The 24952-nt window shown below is 39.5% G+C and overlaps 1 protein-coding gene across 1 annotated transcript in view; it reads right to left on the bottom strand.

Moving 5' to 3' along the window:
- The window catches only part of Ca13 (carbonic anhydrase 13), a 32127-nt gene extending 8098 nt beyond the window's left edge, over nucleotides 1-24029 (bottom strand). Inside the window, exons 1-6 of the mRNA XM_069991003.1 lie at nucleotides 23945-24029; nucleotides 19008-19205; nucleotides 11715-11833; nucleotides 6715-6810; nucleotides 4610-4672; nucleotides 2616-2771 (exon numbers count right to left, since the gene is read on the bottom strand). Coding sequence (XP_069847104.1) covers nucleotides 2616-2771; nucleotides 4610-4672; nucleotides 6715-6810; nucleotides 11715-11833; nucleotides 19008-19205; nucleotides 23945-23981 — 669 coding nt within the window. The 5' untranslated portion in view covers nucleotides 23982-24029. The remainder of the gene's footprint in view (nucleotides 1-2615; nucleotides 2772-4609; nucleotides 4673-6714; nucleotides 6811-11714; nucleotides 11834-19007; nucleotides 19206-23944) is intronic.
- Nucleotides 24030-24952: the final 923 nt, after the last annotated feature.

Below are 24952 nucleotides of genomic sequence, written 5' to 3'. Positions count from 1 at the left end.
AAATCCAGCCTCAACTTGAGGGAACATCATATGATAGAACTGAAAAATGAGTAGACAGTATTTCTCAGTGACTTTAGAAAATCAAGGAGCTGCCAAAACTGGGTTGAAAAAATGTCTTGGGGAAAGTAAGTCTTTGAATCAATGATATGAGTTATTTTCATTTTAATTTATATGAAAGATCTACACCATGGAATAATTTTACCAATCTGGACTTCATTGTGGATCAATTTTCATATTGATGAATTACTGCAATGATACTCAAATACTTTCTAAATGGCCCAAACTCAGTATCTGCTATTATTCACATCATACATTCATATTCTATATTTTCCATAATTAAAGAAGCAATATTAATATTCTGTCATTTCCTGAAGTCCTTCCTTTATTTGGATATCCTGTGTTTTTGCCTAATGTCTTTTTCAATTACAGAGCTCCACACAGGAAACAGCATTATACTTAGTAGTTACATCTGTTTAAAAGGCCCTTTTCTTTGGTTGGGGGAAAGGCAGGACTGGGAACTGAAATCACACTTGCTAGGCAAGACTCCACCTCTTAAGCCATGTTTTTAGTTTGTTTTTTAGATGAAGACTAGGTCTAATCTCTGGTACAGTCCTCTTGTCTCTTCCTCCCAAGTAGCAGAGATCCCAGGAGTGTATTTCTAAACCTAGCCCTTCTGTAAGCATTTTTTATTGTGATTTTTCTCAGATTTACCTTGCTTTTGATGATCTTAATCCTGAGGAGTTCTGATTAGGCAAGTTATAAAATGTTCCTCATGGAATGGATTTCTTAGAATGATTTTGCTTCATTATTTAACTATTAAAACCATTTACTGTAATAATAATTTATATCAAATAACCTTCTTAATCTGTCTAAAAGGGTTCCTGATGCGTCCATTTAAGTTAATGCTTCCAAGTGAGTTACCAAGTACACTTCAGCTCCAAAATGAAGTTATTCTTTTACATACTCATCTTGCATTTAATAATCAATAATATTAATTAATAATCAATAATATTAATTCAATGAAGCTCAAGTAAGATAAAATAGTGAATCCACAGCTAAGAGTAGTAATTCCCTAACTTGCAAGTAATTATTTTAATAAGAGTAACTTTATTCTATTTTCATGCATGTATGTGCTGGTCATGGAGCTTGAACTCAGGTGAACTTAGGTGCTATTGTCCCTTTGTTCTCAAAGCTAAAGCTTTACCACTTCAGCTCCACTTCTGGCTTTTATTTGGGGGGGGGCTGTTAATTGCTAGTAAGAGCCTCACAAGCTTTCATGCCTGGGCTGGCTTCAAACCAGCATCCTCAAATGTCAGCCTCCTGAATAGCTAAGATCATAGGCATAAGCCACTGGTGCCCAGCCAATTTTATTCTTTTAAATTAATTAAATCATAGCTTTTTATATACTTTCCTCCAAATCACTGGTGGATTAAAGAAAACTAGCGCCAACAACTCAACTTCATTTCCTAAGTGGACTTAATGAATAAAGACACCCCTGAAATTTGAAGGAAACAGGATCTTCTAACCATTACCACTTTGATGATATAATTAACACATTATTAAGCTATTGAAACTTAATGAAAGAGTATAAAAATAAACATTTATCATAAATAAACTCCATTACTAAGGCCACTGAATAAGTAGCAGGTCATTTTTCTCACAATATGATGGGGGGAAAATTATGTGTCTTACTATCAGTCAAGTTCATTAAAGAAAATGTTTTAATGACTATGCATCAAGGTATTATTTGTCTGTAATTCTAAAGACAAGGTCAATGAGAAGAAACACCCAACCAAAATTGGATGTGTTCACCCCAAAGGCAAATGTTGCCTGAAATGATCTAGGGAAAGGTGATCCCATCCTTTTGTGAGAGGAGTGGGTGGACAATAAGCAGCTAGGCAACTGGACAAGTCTGGGTCAAGAAAGAGTACTTTATTACCAGCAAAAACAACAATAGACATAAATAAATTAAATTAAATTAAATTAAAATAGACAATACTCCTGCTGATTCCTTATAGTGCCTAATTATCTTTCTATCTATCTATCTATCTATCTATCTATCTATCTATCTATCTATCTATCTATCTATCTATATCTTAGTAAAGGAGTCAGAATTTTATTTGATTCTATTTTTTCCCACAGGTCAGTTGTGTCTTTGGTTGCAGAAACTGTCATATCCTGTAGGAAGCTGCAAACACCCAACTAGAACTCTGGTAAGGGGACAACTCTGGAAGACCTGATGACTATGGAGGTGGCAAGCACTTGAGAGGGAAAGAACAATTCAGAGTAGACATTTTAATGCACACTAGAAAAGAAAAATGACAGGAAAGTAAAGCCGGCTCTGTGGGGGATTAGTCTTAGCAAAAGTGGGGAGGGTGAACAGAAAGGATGAAGGAGGATGACTATGGTCAGAGTCATTTATTCATAGATAGCATATATGAAAATAGAATAATGATCTGGGGACTGGTGGTTCACACCTATAATCCTAACTAGTAAAGAAACTGAGGCCTGCAGGATCCCAGTGTAAGACTAGCCAGGGCAAAAAGGTTTGCTAGATTTCATTTCCAAAATAACTAGTAGGGAGTAGGGATGGAAGTACTGGGAGAGGTACATACCTGTTGAGAGCTGATGTCTATTGGTTGTTTTAAAACAATCCATGTGACGCTTTCAAGAAGAGGTGGAACTGTCAGAGAACCAGGATATGTCCAGTAGTCCCAGGAGGATGGAAGTAGAGATAATGGGTCAAAATTTGTGAATCGTGTTTGCTTACCCTGGAAAAACAAAGTGAATTCCACAGACTACAATGAAATCTTACACGGGCAAAAATTCTTCCAATGAGATACTATGATACTATTTAATATTTTCCTTTAGTATCTTAAAAACAATTATCTGAGCTGGGTGCCAGTGGCTAACTACTTGGTAAGCTAAGAACAGGGGGATCACCATTCAAGGCCAGTTCAGGGTACAGTGTCTGTCATCTCAAACTCTCTGTGGGAACCTGAGAACAAGAGGATGGTGAGCCAGGACAGTCCAGGAAGAAGGGTCTGCAAGACTCCATCTGTACTAAGTAAGGTAAGTTGAACACAGTCACATGCACTTGTGATCTCAGAAATGACAGGCAGCTGGGTCCCGTGGCTCACACCTGTAATCCTAGCTACTCAGGAGGCTGAGATCTGAGGACATGGGCTCAAAGCCAGCCTGGGCAGGAAAGCCCTTGAGACTCTTATCTCCAATAAACTGGAAGTGCAACTGTGGCTCAAGTGGCAGAGCTCTAGCCTTGAGCTGAAGAGCTGAGGGACAGTTCCCAGGCCCAGAGTTCAAGCTCCATGACCAACAAAAAAAAAAGAAAAAGAAAAAGAAATGACAAGCAATATTCAGTAGATGGATTGCAGCTCATGCATGTGCTGGGGCAGGAACAAGACCTTATTCCCCAAACTAATTTGTGAAAAACAGGACTAAAGGCACAGTTTGATGGGTAGAAAACCAACCTAACAAGTGTAAGGACCTGAGTTCAACCTCCAATAGCTCTAAGAAAGAAAGAAAAAGAATTATCTAGCCAGGTGCCAGTGACTCAAGCCTATAATCCTAGTTACTAGGGAAGCTGAGATTTGAGGATTGTCATTCAAAAGAAAGTCTGTGAGACTCCTGCTGCCACTAAACTACCAAAAACAAAAGTCAGAAGTGGAGCTGCGGCTCAAATAGGAGAATGCTGAGCAAAAAAAGCTCAGGAACAGCACTCAGAACCTGAGTTCAAGCTCCAGGACTAGAATCAAAAGAGAAAGAGAGCGTGAGAGTGAGAAGAGAGAATTATGTGACCTTTGCCTTTATGTGAAAAAATGAACTAGCACATCATCTAGACTTATTGAAGAAGTGCAAGAGGGCCAGTTTACTTGCAGTCCCCTGTAATCCCAGCCCTTGGCAGCTGGAGGGAGAACTAGCTTGAGTTCAAGGCCAGAAAAGTTTACATAATAAGACTCGAGTTGAATTTTTTTAAAAAAGGAAAAAAATCATAATATTTTTACTATAATATAAGTCAGTGGTCTTTAAGTTCATTGCAATAAAAGGTTTGTTTTTTGTGGGTTTTTTTGGACCTGAACTCTGGGCCTGGGCACTGTCCCAGGCCCAGAGCCACCTTCCCAGCCCTAAAGGTTTATTCTATAAAACTATAACGCAGAGGATGGGAAGGTGGCTCAGTGGTAGAGTGCTGGCCTTGCATGCATGAGGCCCTGAGTTTGAATCCTCAGCACCACATAAGCAGAAAAAGCTGGAAGTGGCACTGTGGCTCAAGTAGTAGAGTGCTAGCCTTGAGCTGAAAAGCTGTGGGACAGTGCCCAGGCCCAGAGTTCAGGTCTCATGACCAAAAAAACAAAAACCTATAAAGCAGAAAGTAATTCTACATAAATACATTTATTAGTAATTATCAAGATATTATCAGATCCTTCATAATTTTCAAAAGGTAAGTGACTTCTCTTTTGTTGAAATATGCTGCCTACATTCATCAAAGCAAGAAGTACTTGCTATACCCACACTGTAGGTCTTTATACATGGACCAAAGACTTTAGGAGGAAAGGAAGATATTAGTCATCAGCAAACAGGAGTTCATTTTTACCTTTTCTTTAATAGAATCCAAAATGTCAGTAACCTTTTGTAGCTGAGGGTTGTGTTCACCAGTCTAAAAACATGAAATTTCAAAAGAAATGGTTATGGTAGCAAATCCAGTCTGTGTCATCCCATTTCACTCACTATTTTGTCATTGTTGTCTTAAAAAAAAATCTAAGCCAGCACAAAACAAACACTTGTTGATCTAGAACAAAGCTTCTTTTCTACCTGAGAGAGTGATCATGCCAGAGTAATAAGAACAAGTTGACAGGACAGGATTCCTGGACTCAACTTTCAATTTGGTTTTGAAACTGGTAATGACAGCTTCCCATTTGTTTTTGTCTTCTGGATGTTTTACTTGAGACAAACCTTGCTAAGGACATTCTCACAGAATTCCTTCACTATGAAGCTACATGCAACATTCAGACCCAAGATACAACTGACTATGGTGGTTGTAAATACTAGACCAAAACATCTTCCACTTGCAGCCTGAAATTTTTTGAGATCCCAAATTGAGCGAAAATATCACAAACAGAAAGTCCATATTCCATGGACTCACCAGCATCAGGAGTGTTGTGAATCTACTATTGGTTTTAAACACATAAGGACTAACCTGTAGTCACTTAAAAGCTGCCACTACACAGAGGTGGTGGCCAATTTATCCATGGCCTACCCAGCCTCCAAATCCCTCCCCCAGCCTCAGGTCTGTGAGTTACAACATCACACACAGAGAATGAAGCATAGCAAGACAATGCCACACCCTACAAGAATGTGGTAGCAGTGGGAGCTGAGAGGCCCAACCTGTCCCCAGAGTGATGACAACTTCTCTGTGCAATCGTGAACAGTAGACAAAAAGAAATATGACACTCTTTATTTCTCAAGTTATAGCCATGTCTAAATGAATGGCATCACCTGGAAGAGCAGTGTCTGGGATTTCTTCTCTTTGATACTGCATTGGACGCCACTGTGAATCCTCAGCCCCACCTCTTGTTCTGGCTAGTTCCTAGATGGCCAGTTCTGAGCAGGTAACTACTTGTTAGTGGCACTACGGAGCACCTGATAGTTACATCAGGCATTTCTCTTGCCTCTGGGTTTTCCTGATGTTGATTTCAGGAGTTCAAGAGCTTGCTTGAACCACAAATGCACAGTTCCAATATAGGTGGGATTTAACACCAGAGATCTGAACCAATGGTGTTTTTAAAAGAATTGGTCAGCATGGTAAGAGACAACATGCCATTGTGTTCAAACAAGTGCTTCAACAGTAATGAGCCAGGTACTAGTGGCTCATGCCTATAACCCAAGATATTTAGAAGGCTGAGATCTGAGGATCACTGTTCAAAACTAGCCTTGGAAGGAAAGTCCTTGAGAGTCTTATCTCCACTTAAGTAGCAAAAAAGCCAGAAGTAGAGCTATGGCTCAACTGGTAGAGTGCCAGCCATAAGCAAAAAAGCTAGGGGACACTGCTAAGACCCCGAGTTCAAACCCCAGCATGGGCACAAAACAGCAATCAAAAAATTAAAAAATAATCATGAGCTTAAACCCTTTGCTGTTCTGTACAGCTGAATATATATCAGGAATCAAAAGGTACATAGGAGCCAGGCACTAGTGGCTCACAATTGTAATACTAGCTACTCAGGAAACTGAGATCTGAGGATCATGGTTCAAAGCCAGCCTGGACATGAAAGTCCATGATACCCTGTCTCCAATTAACCACCAGGAAACTGGAAGTGGTGCTGTGGCTCAAGTGGTAGAATGCTTGCCTTAAGCTTAAGAGCTCAGGGACAGCACCTAGGCCCAGAGTTCAAGCCAAATGACTGACCAAAAAAAAAAAAAGTGCTAGGGTGTTTTCTTCTCAGGATGGCAGTTGATTTCTTTCTGCTGCTAAACTGGTTATGGATATTGCCGTCAAAATTCACATAAAAATTATCAATGGAGAGCTAGAAGAATCATAAGACTATGTACTAAGTTAATATGTAACTTTTTAACACTTCAAAGGAAAATACTAAACCTAGAGCTAGTTTATTATTAAAAAATACTCAAATAATAGGTACTACATGACTAAAACTGTTTGTTCAATATAGTTGATCATTTAACAAGAACTCAGTGGATTCTTACCTTTAAAAACACTCCCAGGACAGCTAGTCCATCTGGCGCATGAGCTGCCTCTACAAAGCTGGGGTATTTGTCTGAATTCCAATGGACAACATGAAGCTAAAAAAGAAGGACATAATACATTCAAATGTTTGTTGCAACCTCCTAGAAAACATAAATGCAGGGGGTAGTTGTGGAGGTAGGAGGGAAGGAATGGTAGTGGGAAAACAAAGGAGGAGGCAACAATGTTCAATAGGAAATGTACTCATTACCTTGCTCATGTAACTGAAACCCTTTGTACAGTATTTTTACAATAAAAAACATACACAAAAAAAGAAAGAAAACATAAATGCAAATACAACATGGCTATTGATATTTGATGCTGTCCACTCATATGTATAATGTATTCTTCATGAAAATCTTTGGTACCATCCTGTTTTATTCAAAACTAAAGGTCAAATAGGAAGGATCATGGTCAATGACCTATAGTATTTTATTTAGAAGACTACAATACCTTGTTCATTCTTCCCAGTTGAAGCCCCAGCCAACTCCTACTCAAAGACTGATTTGGGAGTACCTCTGGGCCTTTGAGGAGATTGCAACAGAGCAGTCCTAGATCAGATCCCACTGCTCACTTGAGCGCTTGGAGGAAGCTGGGCTGCACAGGCTAGAGATGTCAATTTCCTACACCATCAGTCTTTAGGGACCATCCTGTTGTTAAGTACAATGAAATGATCTTGAAAGTGTCTAATCAGATGTTTATTACATGTTTGTTTGTTGATACAGGAGCTCATTATTTGGCTCAGGCTGGCCTGAGACTCACCGTGCAACCCATATTGTTCTCAAATTCATGGTCCTCCTACTGCAGGCTCTTAAGTATGGGGAATGGGTGTGTGCTACCATACTTGGCTCAGTTTTCATACTTAATGGCTTCAAAAGACAAAACTTCCCTTATGAGAAAGTATTTAAGATGTATACACATCTTCTTGTTATTAGATTACAAATAATGTAATGTTTTTATGTAATTATAGAATGTAAAAAAATTATATCAAGCTAACTGACATATCCAGCAACTTGCTTTTTATGTGTGTGCGTGCCACTCTTGGGGCCTGAACTCAGGGCCTAGGCTCTGTCCCTTAGCTTTTGGCTCAAAGCTTGTGTTGTACTACTTGGAGCCACAAGGCCATTTCTGGGTTGTTTTTTTTTGTTTTTTTTTTTTTGGTAGTTAATTGGAGGCAAAAGTCTCATGAACTTTCCTGCCCAGGCTGGCTTCTAACAACAATCCTCAGATCTCAGCCTGCTGAGTAGCTAGGATTACAGGTATGAGCCACCAATTCCTGGCTTACTTACTTTTTATGCATTTATAACCATATATAAATATCTTCATTTTCTTTTCTGGGAAATGAAGCTGTGGGTCTAGGAACTGGAGGTGAAAAGGGTGTGCAGGTAGGTGAGAAGAGGATTTCAAGGGACAAGGAACTCCAGAGAACATATTTCCCTTACTTCACAACTCTGCTCTCAGGCAAGTGGCCCCAAGGAAACTTGAATTTCCTATTCTGTAAAGCACTGCAGTATCCAAAACATACACAAAAATATGAGAGACTGTGTAGTTTTCTACACAGTAGAAATGTAGAAAACTACATTTTTCAGTCCTGGTTAAGAGAAGCACAAACTGAGAAGTCAAAGGGCAACATGCCACACCCAGAAAGATTTAGTTAGAGTCATAAACTCTGAAGAGCAGTCCATACTGTCCAGGTGTCTGATAAAAGTCATGGCCTACAGAAAGGGAACATTCAGGACTCCTTCTGACATTCATGTAGCCTTCATGTCCTATTTCCTGCCTGATTATTACAAAGAAATGTCGTGTCTTTCGCTTACCTATTTTTATTCCCTCTTTCATATATAACTCCAAATCTTACAAGCAACTAACATTGAAGGGATTTCTGAAGAGATAACGACTGTCATAAAGAGTCAGTTATACAGGTGTGCGATAGTACACTACTCACACACAAGCAAGGAGATGGCTAGATAATCAGACAGAAAATACAAAGGTGGATTCCTGTCTTGTCATCCTGTTCCCTGTGGCTGTGGGATAGTTGGGGGAGGAAGGAAACTATAAACACTGGATGATGAAACAAACTTGATGTGGCTCACAGCAGATAGAGGATGTAGAGGGCTCCAGTCAAGTCCAAAGGCTCCAGGCCAGTCAAAATAACTCACTCACTTAGCGAGAAACCACATCAAAGGGCCACAACCATCACTGTTAGAAAATAGAAGTATATTTCTTCTATACACAACCACCCTTCTGCTAAATGAAAAACAACTTTAAATAAGATGGGAAACAACAACAAGGAATTAATGTTTTTGTTGTTGTTGTTGTTGTTTTTAAAGAATAACTCAGTCCTATCTCCCACATAATTTGCTTGAGTGGTAGCCCTGTCTTCCCCAAAGAACTTGATACCCTTGATACCATTTTTTTTTATTAACACCTGTATTTAAATTAAAACACAGAGTAGCAATCTTGAGTTTCCTGGCTAACAATAACAGCAGCAGTGATTTGAGCTGAATGACAAGGTGTTGTAGTCACTGCAAAAGAAATGGAAATATGATTTTCCATCTAGGAAAACAATTTTAAAATTACACTATCCAATGTCAGCATTTTTCAATTGCTTACATATAAAATACCAAGAGACACTAAGTTGAAAACACCCTGCCATAAATGTAGAAATTATTTCCCAATTAACTACATATTTAATGTGTTTACAGTATATGGTGTGTCAACTTTCCACCTGACCCGAAGGAATCAAGTTAGAGAAAATATTTGTCTTGGCACAGTTTTGAAGGACCATGGTCATTGGTCACTTGTTTGGGGGCATTGGTGAGGCAATGCCATGGTTAGATTACTGGGTGTAGCTAAACCACACACCTTAATGCCAGGAAACAATAAAGAGCAAAAGGAAGAGCTATTGCCCCACTCTCCCTGTAAGGTCACACCATCAGTGATCTAAAGACCTCCCACAAGGAGCCATGTAATAAAGGCCCCACCAACTCCCAATACCACCACCTTGGGCACATTCAAAATCTAATGTCCCCAGAAAAGATGAACTATATTCAGATAAAGTTCCAGATATAGAGCAAGCTATTAGTATAGTTTATATGAATATGTAACTTTAGGAATAAATTTTCATTAGCTCTCTCTCTAGTAGCAAAAGCCATCGTATTAGGTCCTAAATAAAACTCGGTATGCACCTCTCAATAGCTTTTTTTGGTCTATTTTATCAGAAGACATAACTCAACAGTCATGAACTTAAGTAAAATCTAAACATCTTGAAATCACTTCTAGAGTTCATACAGATACTTCTTTTTTATAAACCTGAAACTCAAATGTAAGTGATGTCCACTTGCCACCATCTCTATCCCTGGTCTCTTCATTAAACTCCAGGTTTGTATCTACAATGTACTCAGCATGATACTAGAATGAGTAACACGTTTCTCCAACTTAGCTTTGTCCAGAACAAGAGTTAATTGTTTTTTGCAGCCCACTCCTCCCTGGACTCACATGCTCTGGGTTTCTATGGAAACCTAGAAACCAGTGACCCAAAGCAGCCAGCTTTTAATCTCTGAGATTCTTTTGAGATTTAGAACAACTTTTAAATCGGGAAGGCAAAGCTTTAGAAAGCAAACATGTAAATCGCCCAGTAGAGGATCTAAACTGAGACACCACATAAGATACTGTAATTCTGCTTTTTAAGTATCTTCTACCAACATAGAATGAACACTTCACATGTACACATTATTCTTCTACCTGAAGACAAAGCAGTCCTCATAACCTGAAGCATTTGGCTTCACACAAAAGCAATCTAGTTGGCAAAATGAACATTTGGATACAGCTCAAATTGCAGATTGGATGTTAAAGGAATGAAACTAGAAGGAAGTTCTGTTTTCTGGATTTTCCTGAACATTTAGGCTGCCACAGCTCAGTAGCCAAGAGAAAATGAAGAAGATTTTGTAATGTATTTGTCCAGGAGCTCTGCTGTATTGGACTTATATAACACAGAAACCAAGTCAGTTTTTCCTGGAGTAATTTTGATTGAGTCATGCAAATATTCACTTTCATCTCATGCTAAATCTGGGTGTTAAATGTTTTAATCATATTAAAAGTTGGAGTATATTATGCTTCCTCTTTTCACCAGAAGATTAAAAATTAGAGTAATATTAATGAATACAATTAGAATAAAAAAGTAACTTTCCAGTGAAAAATAAATAAATGAACATTTTATTTTTTAATGTCATTTGATGTCATTTCCCAATGACCTGAATAATTAACCAAAGTTCTATCTTGTACCTGCAAATGTAGAGATAACATAAAGTTTAGGAAAGTGTATGCCTTTATATTTTTTCCTAAGTAGAACTTTGCCATACTTGATGTAGGCTGTACATATTTGCATATATTTGTGTCTGGATCAAATATGTAAACAGTTGAACCAAAGACAAAAGTTTTCTTTCCTTCCCTTCACATTGGCCTTTCAAGAGATAACAGCAGGTATTAGTAATTTACCATTAAGAAGACCTAGTTTAGGACTGGGAAAGTGGCTCAGTGGTAGAGTGCTGGCCTTGCATGCATGAGGCCCTGGGTTTGATTCCTTAGCTCCACATAAGCAGAAAAAACTGGAAGTGGTGCTATGGTAGAGTGCTAGCCTTGAGCTGAAGAGATGAGGGACAGCGTCCAGGCCCAGAGTTCAGGCCCCATGACTGACCAAAAAAAAAAATCACATTTCCCAGCTGCATAAAAAAAATTAATCTCTCCAAGTCTCCAATTTGTTCATTTCTAAAAGGAGAACACACACCCTTACTTAGCTCTCAAAGTTGGTTTAAATCTTAGAAGGGCCTCTTTTGAAGCTGAATGAATGCAACAATCTTATATACATACACACCTAACTGGCTCAGGGTCTAGAGAGGTCCAGATAGTCATCTCTGGGTTGTTTGAATCCCACCACTTCAGGACTGTCAATCTGATGACTTACCTCTGCAGCATACCTCATGCCGTCCACCACATGCTCCGAGCCATGATCATCATTGGACCCCCAGTGAAGATGGAACTGTCGTAACCTATAGTTTCCAGTGAGAGGACCCCCACGCAGAACTAAATATCAATACATTTAAATAGTTAGTGAGAAAAACACTATCTGTAGATCTATCACAATCCACCTCTCCCAGAATGACCCAACATATCCTTGCCCTCCAAGGAGATTTTTGTAAATGTGTCACTTGGTTTGCTGACAAGGACACAACTTTAGGTATACAGGGAGAAAAAAAAACATTTTTAAATGTAGATAGCATATAATACAGTTATTTATGGGATACCTGGGAAATCACAACAGCCACAGAAAGTGGAAGATATTAGAATTTCTGAAATCAAAAAGGCTGAGTGGAATGGTATATGCCTGCAATCCCAGCTATCAGGGAGATTTAGAAAAAGATGGTCACTATCTGAAACTAGTGATCCAAGCTCTGGGGGGGGAGGGGGGGTGGGGGCGGGGAATATGAGACCTGATCTAAACAAAGACATGGTTTATATGGTAAAGAGCTTGTCTAACAAGCAAAGGCCCTAAATTCAAATCGACCAGTACCACCAAAAATAAAATAATAATTGTCCTTTTAAAATGAAGGCAAGCTAAGTCTCTGAACAATCTATTATACAAAGAAGTCCCGCTTGAGCTTGGTAGAACAATACAGCTCTCCGCTTTGGCATAGTCTTCTGCAATGGAAAACAGAAGCTCATCTTCTGTCACTACCTGTGTGGTCTTGGACAGGCTTTACCTTTCAAGCATTAGCTTCTATTTCTAGACAGAGAAGACAGTGATGGGACTTCTCTCATGAGAAGAGAATTCTCTTCATGAGAAGATAATTATAACTGAATGCAAAGCATGCAGCACAGTTGATACATCCTGGGTTACTTGCATCTTATTATTGTTATGTCTGAAAACTGGCATCTTTTATGCTGAAATTCTATATTCTTGGGAAATGTAAAACTTAGGACAAAATTAACTCTTTGTTAAGAATCTGTCATGTCTCTGACACTTTGGCAAGATACAATTTAGTATATTCTCCTCAACAGATATCATTTTCCAAAAATGATTAAAATAGAATCCTATTGTAAATAGATAGAAATGTTTTTTGTTATTTTTTAACAAAAAAATATAGTCCTAAGTAGAATTTAGTGAGTCAATCCTGTAATCCCAGCAATCCCAGCACTCAGAAAGCTGAAGCAGGAGGATTCTGAGAACATGGCCAACTTGGACTATAGTAGAAACTTGTCCATACAAGAAACAAAGCCAGGTAGAGGTGGTTCAAGCCTGTAACCTAGCAACTGAGACAGCTGAGACCTGAATAATCATGGTTCAAAGCCATCCGAGATTGAAAAATCTGTGAGACACCATCTTCAAAATAAACAACAAAAAACTGATAGGATACCATTTGAGCAAGCAAGCCAAGCAACAGTAAGACTCTAAATTCAAACTTCAGTACTGGCAAAGAATGAAAGAAAGGAAAGAAGGAATGAAGGAAAGAAGGAAGCAGGGAAGGGAGAGAGGGAGAGATGGATGGAGGGAAAAGAAAGATGGAAGGAAGGAAGGAAGGAAGGAAGGAAGGAAGGAAGGAAGGAAGGAAGGAAGGAAGGAAAGAAGGAAGGAAGAAAGGAAGGAAGGAAGGAAGGGAGGGAGTGAGGGAGGTGGGGCGGGAGGGAGGGAGGGAAAGAGAAAGAGAGAACTTATTCTGAAGCAATATTCGAATAAATCATTACCAGACATGCTTAAAGTATGGAGGAGGAAAGGAAGCATTGAGTGGTGAACATACCACAAGAATCACTAAACTTCTAGGTACATCTATGAATTACTCTCTTTTTCAGAGATACCATATTTATATTTCTCAATATTTTTCAGAAATGATCCACCCTGTAATAAGGAGCATTTTGATCCAGATGTTCTTACAATATATTAAAGTGATATTTTTTCCAAACATTCTGAAAAAAATAAAACAGATCCACTTATAGCAAACTTGGGATTTGCTCTTTTGTTATCATGTTGTTTTGTTTTGTTACAAAAAAAGGAAGTTTTACTGTCAGGGTTCATGGGACTTTAGGTTTCTGCTCTCCCTATCACCTGGCCCAAGTACTATCAGAGGATATGAACAATGAATACTTGTTGAACAGATAAATTAAAAAGATTTGATTTACCTTGGAACAGTTTCAACATTACTTGAAATAAATTAACTTAGAGAGAAACATTTCCTAAGTGACACTCCTAGCCTGTACAAATTGCATAACCTGTATTGATGAAGGACTGGTCATTCCAAAGGAAAAGAAATCAATGGCTCAATTGTCCTTTCTTCTTGGCTATTGAATAATAAAACCTGAGCCACAAGATAAAGTCATTCCTTCAGAGATAAAAAAAAAAAAAAAAGTGGATTACAGAGCTTGGGTAATCACTGTGGAATTGACTTGGGAGAAGATTCAAGCAAGCTGGCTCTGGAGAAAGAAAGTGATACAAAAAAAAAAATACACACTGTTAGAGAAATACTCAATGATAATGGTTGATCTTTGGAAAGGCTGCCCTGAACCTGAAGTTTAAAGTCAGATTTGCACAGCTCTGCAGAAATTTCATTACATTACATCTTTTGACTTCACATCTGAGTATTTTTAAATATAATCTCCAGCCTGGGATTATGGTTAGTAAATGTCTTATTGTAGAGAAGAAAATTCTGTCTATACTGTGCTTTCCCAAAGAACCACAGGAAAGCAAAGAGTGAGTCAAAAACCTGATGTTATTTAACACTGACCATGGAACTATCTACAGGAAGTAGCTACACTGTGATATAAAATCAATAAAAGTAACCATATCTTTTGAGACAGGGTTTTGCTATGATGCCTGGCTAGAATTAAAATAGGCATCCTCCTACCTCAGCTTCTTACGTACTGAGAATACAGGTGTATGCCACCGCTCCAGGCAATCATAGTTATTTTTAATGAAAATGATGTGTGTGTGTGCATGTGTGTGTGTGTGTGTGTGTGTGTGTATGTGTGTGTGTGTGTGTTTCATTTTTCCAGTGCTGGAGATGGAACTCTAGAACCTATGTAGACTGGGAAAATGCTTTATCACTTGAGTTATACCCCAGTCCCCGATAATGTACTTTCAAATATAAAATTAAATACCCTGCTCTATGTTCTGGATAAATAATATACTATTATCCTCATATAAACAATCATTTCTCCAAAGTCACAATTTGCCTATGTAGTCCATTTCTTTCACTTACATATATCTTAATCTACTCCAAATAACACACTCATAAAAGATTTCTACAGAAATTGAGAAACCAATGAAGTACCATAAAAATCCATACATAGTGATTGCTCATGGGAATTGCTCAGTGGAAAGACAGAGGCCAACCTAGCAGTTGCTGCAGCATATGAAATTTCTGGGACAGGGCAAGCATAGAAGGCCAAAGGAGCCGAAGCAGGGGTGGCAGGACCAGTCAAGTGAGGTTTGCAGAAAAGGGAGATCCTGAGTCCAGAAAGACAAGTAGCTGGAGCAAGAACAGCCTTGTCTTTCTTCATCACATTATCGGTCCCTTCATCAGATGCCTAGTTACCATAGCCAATAGGAATCCTTCCTCAAGAATTTCATATCCACCTGTGTCCCATTTACGGGACTATTAGAATTCTGACGGGAACTTGTCTGCAGGTCAGCCATGGATGGACATCTGTCCACTCTGACAATCCCCCAAGGACTATGAGGGAAGATTCAGGCATGTTACTGGTTGACCAGTAAGATTCAGAGTTAATGATAGCCAAAATGGCTTCTTTATGAAATGGTCAATGTTCTGTTAAAATCAATATGGTTTGGTACAGAAAACATACGGGGATTTTTTAAAATTAGTTTACAAAAAAGGAAATATCAGTAACAATTGGTTTTAACTACTGTAGTTTAATCTTTTTAATCTCTAAATCATCATGAACCAGTCTCTTTTGTTTTATCCTTACAAAAAAATAAGAATCATGATCTACATTTATATAGTTTCTGCCTCCAATGAGTACAACGTACTTTATGAATGTTCTCAACTAATCCTCAAAATTTCATTATGCTTTAGATAGGACTGAGGTCTCCATGTAAGAAAGAGAATTCACACCACTGATCATGAAAATATGACAAATCCAAAAACACAGGGAAATTATCTCATTGATTACCTCCAAGGTTGAGGGAGTATGGGAGGGAGAGAAAGAGGAAGGGAAGAAAGGAGGGAAGGAGAGAGGAAGAGATAGGAAGGGAAAGAAGGAGAGAAGCAGAAAGAGAGACAGAGACTGAATTATCACAGATCAAAATAGACTAAGAATTTTTTTTTATTGAGAATGCCAACATACAGAAAAGACAAGGGCTAGGAATGACTGGCTTGTACTCTCAACTAGTCAGGAAGTGGAGAGAACCAGTCTGAGTCCAGGAGAGGCAAGTTAACCAAACTCTACCTGAAATACAAACTAAACTCAAAAAGACTGGGAGTGTACCTCAAAATAGTAGAGCTTTCAAGGGAGATAGAATTCAATTCTTATTACTGAAGAAAAGAGAAAAAGAGGAGAAGGGAGGGAGAGAAGAGAGAGGGATATGAGAAAGGAGGGAGGGAGGAGGGAAGGAGGGAGGGAGGAAGGAAGGAAGGAAGGAAGGAAGGAAGGAAGGAAGGAAGGAAGGAAGGAAGGAAGGAAGGAAGGAAGGAAGGAAGGAAGACCTTAAGCTGAAGAGCTGAGGGACAGCACCCAGGCCCAGAGTTCAAGCCCCACGACCGATCCAAAAAAAAAAAAGTATCTACTATTCACCAGGTGCTGGTGGCTCATGCCTGTTATCCTAGCTTCTCAGGAGACTAAGATCTGAGGATGGCAGTCTGAAGTCCAGGGAAGAAAAGTCCATGAGACTCTTACATCCAATTCACCACCAGAAAACTGGAAGTAGAGCTGTGGCTCAAAGTGGTAGAGCACTAGTCTTGAGCAAAAAGAGCTCTGAGACAGCTCCCAGGCCCCAAGTTCAAGCCCCATAATTGGCCAAAAATAAACAAACAAAAAAACATCTACTCTTTGTCGCCTTTAAAAGTCCTTATAAGGACAGTATATAAATTATAGCCCAGGGGCTGGGAAGGTGGCTCAGTGGTAGAGAGCTTGCCTTGCATGCATGAGGCCCTGGGTTCGATTCCTCAGAACCACATAAGCCGAAAATGCTGGAAGTGGTACTGTGGCTCAAGTGGTAGAGTGCTAGCCTTGAGCTTAAGAGCTGAGCGTCAGTGTCCAGCCCCAGAGTTCAGGCCCCACGACTGGCAAAAAGAAAAATAAAAACACAAAATGATAAGTTATGCCCAAGAATCCCTAGGTCTCCTTGACACAAGCCAAAATTTTCTTAATAGAGCCCCAGAAACTCAACAAATCAAAGAAAGGTTGGGCAAATGGGATTGCATGAAATTGCAGAGCTTCTGTATGGCAAAGAACAGCTAGCAAGATCAATAGAAAGCCCACAGATTGGGAGAAGATCTTCACTAGCCATACAACAGACAAAGGTCTCATATCTAAAATATACCTGAGGGGCTGGGAAGTTGGCTCAGTGGTAGAGCGCTTGCCTTTCATGCCTGAGGCCCTGGGTTCCATTCCTCAGCACCACATAAGCAAAAAGAAAAAACTGTGACTCAAGTGGTAGAGTGCTAGTCTTGAGCTGAAGAGCTGAGGGACAGCACCCAGGCCCAGAGTTCAGGCCCCACAACCGGACCCAAAAAAATAAAATAAAATAAAATATACCTGGAACTCAAAAAATTAAATCCCCAAAAAACAAATCTTCAAAGAAACAACTGCCCAATAAATAAGTGGGCTAAAGACTTAAAGAGAAACTTCTCTGAAGAGGAAAGACGGATGGCCAATAGACACATGAAGAAATGCTCAACCTCCCTAGCCATAATGCAAATCAAAACAACATTGAGATACCACCTCACCCCAGTTAGAATGGCTATAATCAAGAACTCTAATAACAACAGATGCTGGAGGGGATGTGGACAGAAGGGAACCTTACTGCATTGTTGGTGGGAATGTAAACTTGTTCAACCATTTTGGAAAGCAGTATGGAGGTTTCTCAAAAGACTTCACATAGAGCTCCCCTATGACCCAGCAATCCCACTTTTGGGCATTTACCCAAATGATCACAAACAAGACCATACTAAAGCTACCAGCACAACGATGTTTAGTGCAGCATTATTTACCATAGCTAAGATATGGAACCAACCCAGATGCCCCTCAGTAGATGAATGGATCAAGAAAATGTCATATATACACACAATGGAATTCTATGCCTCCATCAGAAAGAATGACATTGCCCCATTTGTTAGGAAATGGAAAGACTTGGAAAAAATTATATTAAGTGAAGTAAGCCAGGCCCAAAGAAACATAGGTCCCATGGTTTCCCTTATTTGCAATATCTAGTATATGTCTGAGTCAAGCAGAAAAATTCATCTTTTTAAGCAAAAGTGTTAGTACTATACATTTTAACAAAGAAAGATATCCATGAAATATTGTAAAATGAGGAAAAATTCAGAGTAAATATAGCACTAGTTCAAAAATTTTAATAAAATGTAAAGCAATATAATATACATGTCTATATGCATGGCTATATACTTAAATAGTATGAAAGAATGCAGCTTTGAGTACATGGGGAGTCAAAATGGGTAGATATTTAAATTTTTATACATTTTGTATTGTTTTGGTTATTATGTATATACATATTAATCGTAAAATTAAGAAACTATATTTAAAAAACTTTTTCTCTTAAAACATGTAGTAACCAGAATTATAAATGTTCAAATAAATAAAAACCCAAAATGGTTAAGAATTATTCATTAATCAAGATGCACTGTATTCACAGACTGATATGTTAAATTAAAACACACTGATACAGCTACTACTAATAATAATAATAAATAGTAAAGATAAAATAACACATAAAAGAACTACTTATAAAATATTACAAAATTTCAAATGATAAATGCTAAATGAAGTTATAATTAGCTAAAACATTTAAATAAATCACTCAACACACCCTTTTCAAACTCTCCTTTGTATTCTTCAAAGTAACATTATCTTGATATATATGATGTTTTGAAATATGACAGGCCATTTCAACTCACAAGGAGAAAAAATATCGTTCTGATTCATCAAATTTCAGCTACATATGAAAGGTAAGAGAATAAAGTCTAAACATCCAAATGCTCACTTCTAATCTTAACAAATCAATCATTCCAACCTGATTTGTCTTCCGTGTCATCAAAGTCAACGTTGAAGGAATGACCACTATTGCTGATGATTTTAGCTGAGGTGGGGTCATACTTGATACTCAGAGGTCGAAGCGAGGAATCATACTTCACTTCTTTGGTTTTAATCTCAATTGGAGATTGCTGATCACCATCAGCAATGGGGAAAAATTTATTCCAATGAGTAGGACCTTCAAGGCAAAGGACCCAAAGAAAAAGTTAATGAGTTCCTTTATTCAAGAAATAGTTAAGTGTAACTCACTGTGTGAAAATACAAACTAATAAAATAACATCCTAATTCTCAGGACCTTAGCATCTTCAAAACTACTTATGTGTTTTTTAATTTATGATTTGTTGTCACTTTCAGAATTAAAATAATCCACATCGACAAAAGAGCATATCAATTTTATAAAGTACTTTCCAAAGGTACCAGTCCACCAAACTAAACACAACAGTGTAATTCATCATTGAAAACAAAGAGATTCAGTTTCCAATCCAAGAATGTGCTTTTGCTGCTCCAGGGGTCAACGAGTTTACGGGGTTGGGAGAGTCAAAAAGGCTGAGAAATCTTAGGCCCAAAGAAAGCGTTCTAGTTTTCCCCTTCTGTCCTCCCTTCCTCCTTCCTTTTCTTTAGGCTCACGGGTATCATCTGTGTCACACATCTGTGTCACACAGCTCTATTCCCTACAATGTGCAATTGGAAAATGAAGAGCCTATGTGCATTGCACCGATTTATCCAAGTAAAACAGCTGTTCCATGTCAGAAAAAAATGTAATATTGTAAATTTTCTGCAGCAGGATCAGGTTGCAATTTATTTCTCTCGTACTTTTTCAGAAGGTCTTTCAGGAATTACTTTGCAACATGCCAATTGAATTCCAACACAAAGACCTTTCCCTTGTAATCCTCCATGCAAAATAAGTCAAAACTTCATCACATTCACAAACCAGAGCCTTTTAGGTAAATTGAATTAAGCTAGTATGCCAACAGTCTATCATTTTCATTTCTCTGGACCACTCTATTCACGTTCTGGCTCAAAATCAACAGCAAGGCTGCAACTCCATATAAGCCCCAGTTCATTTTACAAGAGTGAGTCACTTTGTAGGTTGGAAGCTGTTATTTTCTCCTCTCTACTATGCTGCAATTTACATAGTTATCACCAGGTAAGTGAGGCACATAGTTACTTCACTAACCATTTTTGCTCTAAAAAAAAAAATGAAGTTCTAATTAAAACAGCTTAGCATGGTGATCATTGCACAACATCACTAAACAACAGCATATATCTCATAAATCATGAAATGTGGAATAGGATTTAAGGAAATACAATATTTTGCATTCATCAGCAACTTCAATCTCTAAAAGGAGAAAAAAGAGAAGAGGAATGAAGAAGCAAGAATGTATGTTATTCTTTTCACATATATTCCCTATACACCATGAATACATAACTGCACACTCAATTTAAAGGTGTTTAGACTTCAAAGAAATTTGGCTACCAAAAGTCCTTAGAAAATATTATAGTAAAGGCATTGTACTACCTTAGTCATTAAATGCTTTCATTTGCCCTTCCTAAGTACTTTTCTCTTCCTTCCTTGTTTCCTTTCCTTCTTGTTTCTTCCCTCCCTCCTTCCCTCCCTCCCTCTCTCCCTTCCTTCCTTCCTTCCTTCCTTCCTTCCTTCCTTCCTTCCTTCCTTCCTTCCTTCCTTCCTTCCTTCCTTCCTTCCTTTTCTCTCTCTCTCCTCTCTCTTTCCCTTCTCTCTCTCCCTTCTCTCTCTCTCCCCTCTCCCTTCTCCCCTCTCTCCTTTCTCTCACCAGACCTGGGGCTTGAACTCACAGCCTGAGTGCAGCTGTCCCTGAGCTTCTTTGCTCAAGGTTAGTCCTCTCCACTTGAGCCACAGCACCACTTCTAGCTTTTTGATGGTTAACTGGAGATAAGAGTCTCATCGATTTCCATGCTTGGGCAGGCTTCAAACAAAGATCCTCAGATCTCAGCCTCCTGAATATTTAGGGTTATGGGTGTAAGCCACCAGAGCCTGACAATCTTGTCCTCTTTTAATGTGAGAAACCTTTCTGTTTCACTGCCATCAAGTATGAGTTAACTTAATAAGAATCAGATTTCAAATATGCAATACATGTGTCACAACACGCTCTTGGCTTTGCCACAGTCAGCAAAGAGTCTTCTTTCTTTCCTAATTCCTATCCTTTACTCTTCTCAATTCTTTATAACCAGAACTGTTTTTAGAAGAGCCAATCAGAAATAAAATAAAAATAAAACTGCTTTGTTATCAGATATCCAATGCTTTTAATTGACTCATTCACTATAATTGGTTCACTATACATAAATTGGTTCACTATAATTGCCTCATTTTCCAGACTCTTATATTGGCCTCTCTTTTGTAAAGTTTCCAGAACACCCAGCTTCAAATCCATGGAATGAAACATCATTCTGAAGCCGAGATGGATATAGGGTGGTTTCTCAAAACTTTTAGAAACTCGATATGTAGTTTTCTATGATGTCATATAGCCTAATCCAAACCAACAAAGTGCTCAAAAGTTAGTGGAAGTAATTGAATATTGCTTGTTAGCCTGGGACCCCTTCCAGGGTTGACTTTGTTGATATTCTATTTGATCAAAGCTTTTATCGTGCAGATTCAGGGAAATTTTAAGTTTCCCAAATTTCCCTAATCTGACTGGTGACTAGTTTTGCCAAAGTCTAAATTTAAAAAAAAAAAAAAAAGCTATGGAACTTGTCTAGTCAGGATACAACATATTTCTCACAGAAATTTGCCAACTTTACATCAATGTGTGGTCTCAGAAAACCATAAACTCTACAAGACAGATACGATCTTTAATTCCTAGCTAAAATACATAATGACTCTTTAATAATGCCTTTTCTAAAATGTGTGCGTAGTGTGTGTGTGTGTGTGTGTGTGTGTGTGTGTGAGCGTGTGCGCACGTGAGCACATGTGCACGTGCACTGGTTCTAGAGGGTCTTGAACTCAGGACTCAGGCACTGTCTGTGAGTTTTTGCACTCAAGACTAGGGCTATACCACTTGATCCACACACCACTTCCACCTTTTTGGTGTTCAATTGGAGAGAAGAATCTTGTGGACTTTCTTGCCCAGGCTGGCTTTGAACCACTATTCTCATATCTTAGCCTCTTGAGTAGCTAGGAATATAGACGTGAGCAACTAGTTGAGCAGCTAGCACCGGGCTTCTAAAATGATTTTAAGTATTTCTAAAGATGAACTTCATTGGTGCCAATATTTTCTAACATAAAAAAGTATAATCGTTTTCCTTGATTGAAATACCCTTTTTCCTAATTACAGTTCACATGCTCTTAGCACCTAAAAATTATTAAAGCCCAATAATGAAAATGATTCCTAATGATTTCATCAGGCAGAGGACAAGAAATCTGTTTGTGGGGTTTGTTTTTCCAAAACATAAACTATAAATTAGCCAAGAAATAAGATAATACTATGGCTCAGTCCAAAAGAAACTCACCTAAGTTGTATCTTTCATTATGAAACTTCTAAACTTCACCTGTTGCCATTCATAAACTAATGCAGTAATACGTAAAACAAGCTATGACTAGAAATGAAACATTTCTGCTTCTATAAGTTAACTTTCTATACAGTAAATGAACATGCCCCCATTTTAATAGTCATCCACTGTAACATTTTCTTGGTGTTGCTCTGTGATAAATTTGGTTCTTTAAAAAATTCATTTTAATTATTTTTAAATAGTTGTAGAAAAGTGTTTCAATTCAATACATCTCGATCAGCATCAGCCCTTCCATGATTCACCCTCCATCTCTCCCAACCCCATCCATTTGTTCAAATTTCATAGCTCCATTTTCACATATGTGCATTAAATACGACTGTATTTGTTCCATTCAACTGATCCCTCCCCTTAAATGTCACTCACTCTCAAAGAACACCTGTTTCAGCTGGTATTCATTGTGTTAAACGATTAATTGCTCTAATTACACCATGGGCATCCATCCCTCCCAGTACCATACCTTAGTTAGTTTAACTGTGTATACACCTTTGCGACTATATCGAATAATCTTTAAACAATCAGCTCAACCTAATATACAAATAAGAAAAGTGTTTTCTTGTCAAACCTTAAGATACACAAAAGAGAAGTGCATGCCTTATTATTGTCACTCCCATCAATAAATACAGTTACAACACGATTATATTTTCAATAACCCTTTGCGAATCCTCCCATCTCTGCAAGGATGCGTGTGCAGAAGCACCCCATAATGTGCCTTTCCTTGCTCAGGAAGAACAGAAAACCTTACCACGGATGCCAAAAGCAGTCATTCACAGGCAAACTGCTGTGGGACTCTTACAGTAACCCATTAAAATGTGTTCAATGTTTTGGTTGTCAAGGAGACAATTAAATCATCGATGTCACTATGCCAGGTGTTCAGATTTCTTAATTTTCCTTTCAAAGACTTTTTCCCCCCAAGATTGTGTGTCTCCTTGGTGAATAGCGAGCTTGAAGGACGGAAAGTGAACTTGTCCTCATTTTAGGAAAGTATGTCATCTGACTTCTAATCTCCAAGCTTTTGATAAGTAGTTGTTGTTAAAGCTCTCCGCCTTCCAAGGAAAGGTGGACGAACACAGGGAAGAGTGCAGGGGTCTGGAAACCTCCCACCACACCCCCCAAAACGATAAACCAGTATTGATCCTCCCACTACCAACGTCGCGCGGAGGGGCTTTTCCCCGGGTCTGCAGGAGACCGAGCCTGCCCGCCGCTTCCTGCCCGGGGCCGCTGGGAGCGGTGCTCAGTTTAAAGAGGAACCGAAAAGTTGTCTTGCCCGAGTGAGCTCAGCTGCGCGCGGTCTGCGGGCGCCGGACACTGGGCATGGTCCCAGTCCCCTCGACCAACCCCCGGGACCCCCTCCGAGCCGTGGAAGACGCTCACCGTTGTGCTCGCCGTATCCCCAGCTGAGCCTCGCCATGTCCCTCGCGGTGGACGCCAGTGGAAGATGTGTCTGGGGCAGCCAAGGAGAGAGGGAGTGGCACCGGCGCGCGGGCGGGAGCCAGCCGAGGGCGGGCCCGCCGCCAGCGCCCGGGCACCCTGGGCCCGGCGCTCCCGACCGCATCCTCCAGGGGGCAGTGGAGGGTAGGGCCGGCACCCAAGCGCCAAGCGCGCCTGGGAAGGTGATGGGGGAGCTTGGCTGAGCGCTGGGGCCGCCAGTCCTTGATGCTGCCAGCTTGGACTCGGGAGTGGGGGATCGGGTTAGACAGACAGACAGACAGACAGACAGACAGACAGACACACACACACACACACACACACACACACACACACACACACACACACACACACACACACACACACACACACACACACACACACACACAGAGGATTTCCAGAAGGGATTTCTTGCTTTCTGGGAGGTAGTGACTCCGAAGAGGAAAGGAGTCTGGAAGGGGATTTGGGAAATGCGTTCCCCATCCCGCAGCTGTCGGACCCTGCTGGAGATAGGCAGAGGCTGTGATGGCCCCAGCGGTGGTGATTACAAAATGCATCCAAAACAATAATGACAATGGTAATAACCACCACTTAGAAATAGCAACCACTACTTACAAGAGCTTTCTGTGGGTCAGGGGCTTAGCGGAGACAGTTTCCCACATTTTTCCCTGAGATCCTACAAGCATTCCAATGAGAAGAGAATACTGCGCTTCCTTGCCTTCCCCCCTCCCGTCTAAGTAGAAGGACAGGAAATGAAACTTAAGCGATGCTAAGTAGCTCCTTGCAGATCACACTGCTGCTGGAGACCTCCAAAGAAACTCAGACTACGCCCTGGGCTTGGGAGAGGGGGCTGGGGGTGGGGGTGGAGCCCATCACTCCTGCGCCTTGAAGGTTCATGGACATCAGGGGAAATAGGCCTCGTTTGGGATGCTTGGCCCCAAATTCGGCTGCCCT

The sequence above is a fragment of the Dipodomys merriami genome, unplaced genomic scaffold, assembly GCF_024711535.1.
Source record: "Dipodomys merriami isolate MVZ:Mamm:240054 unplaced genomic scaffold, mDipMer1.0.p SCAF_4, whole genome shotgun sequence".
Classification (NCBI taxonomy): Eukaryota; Metazoa; Chordata; class Mammalia; order Rodentia; family Heteromyidae; genus Dipodomys; species Dipodomys merriami.
The sequence above is the reverse complement of the archived record's forward strand: the minus strand, read 5'-3'. Positions and strand labels throughout refer to the sequence as shown.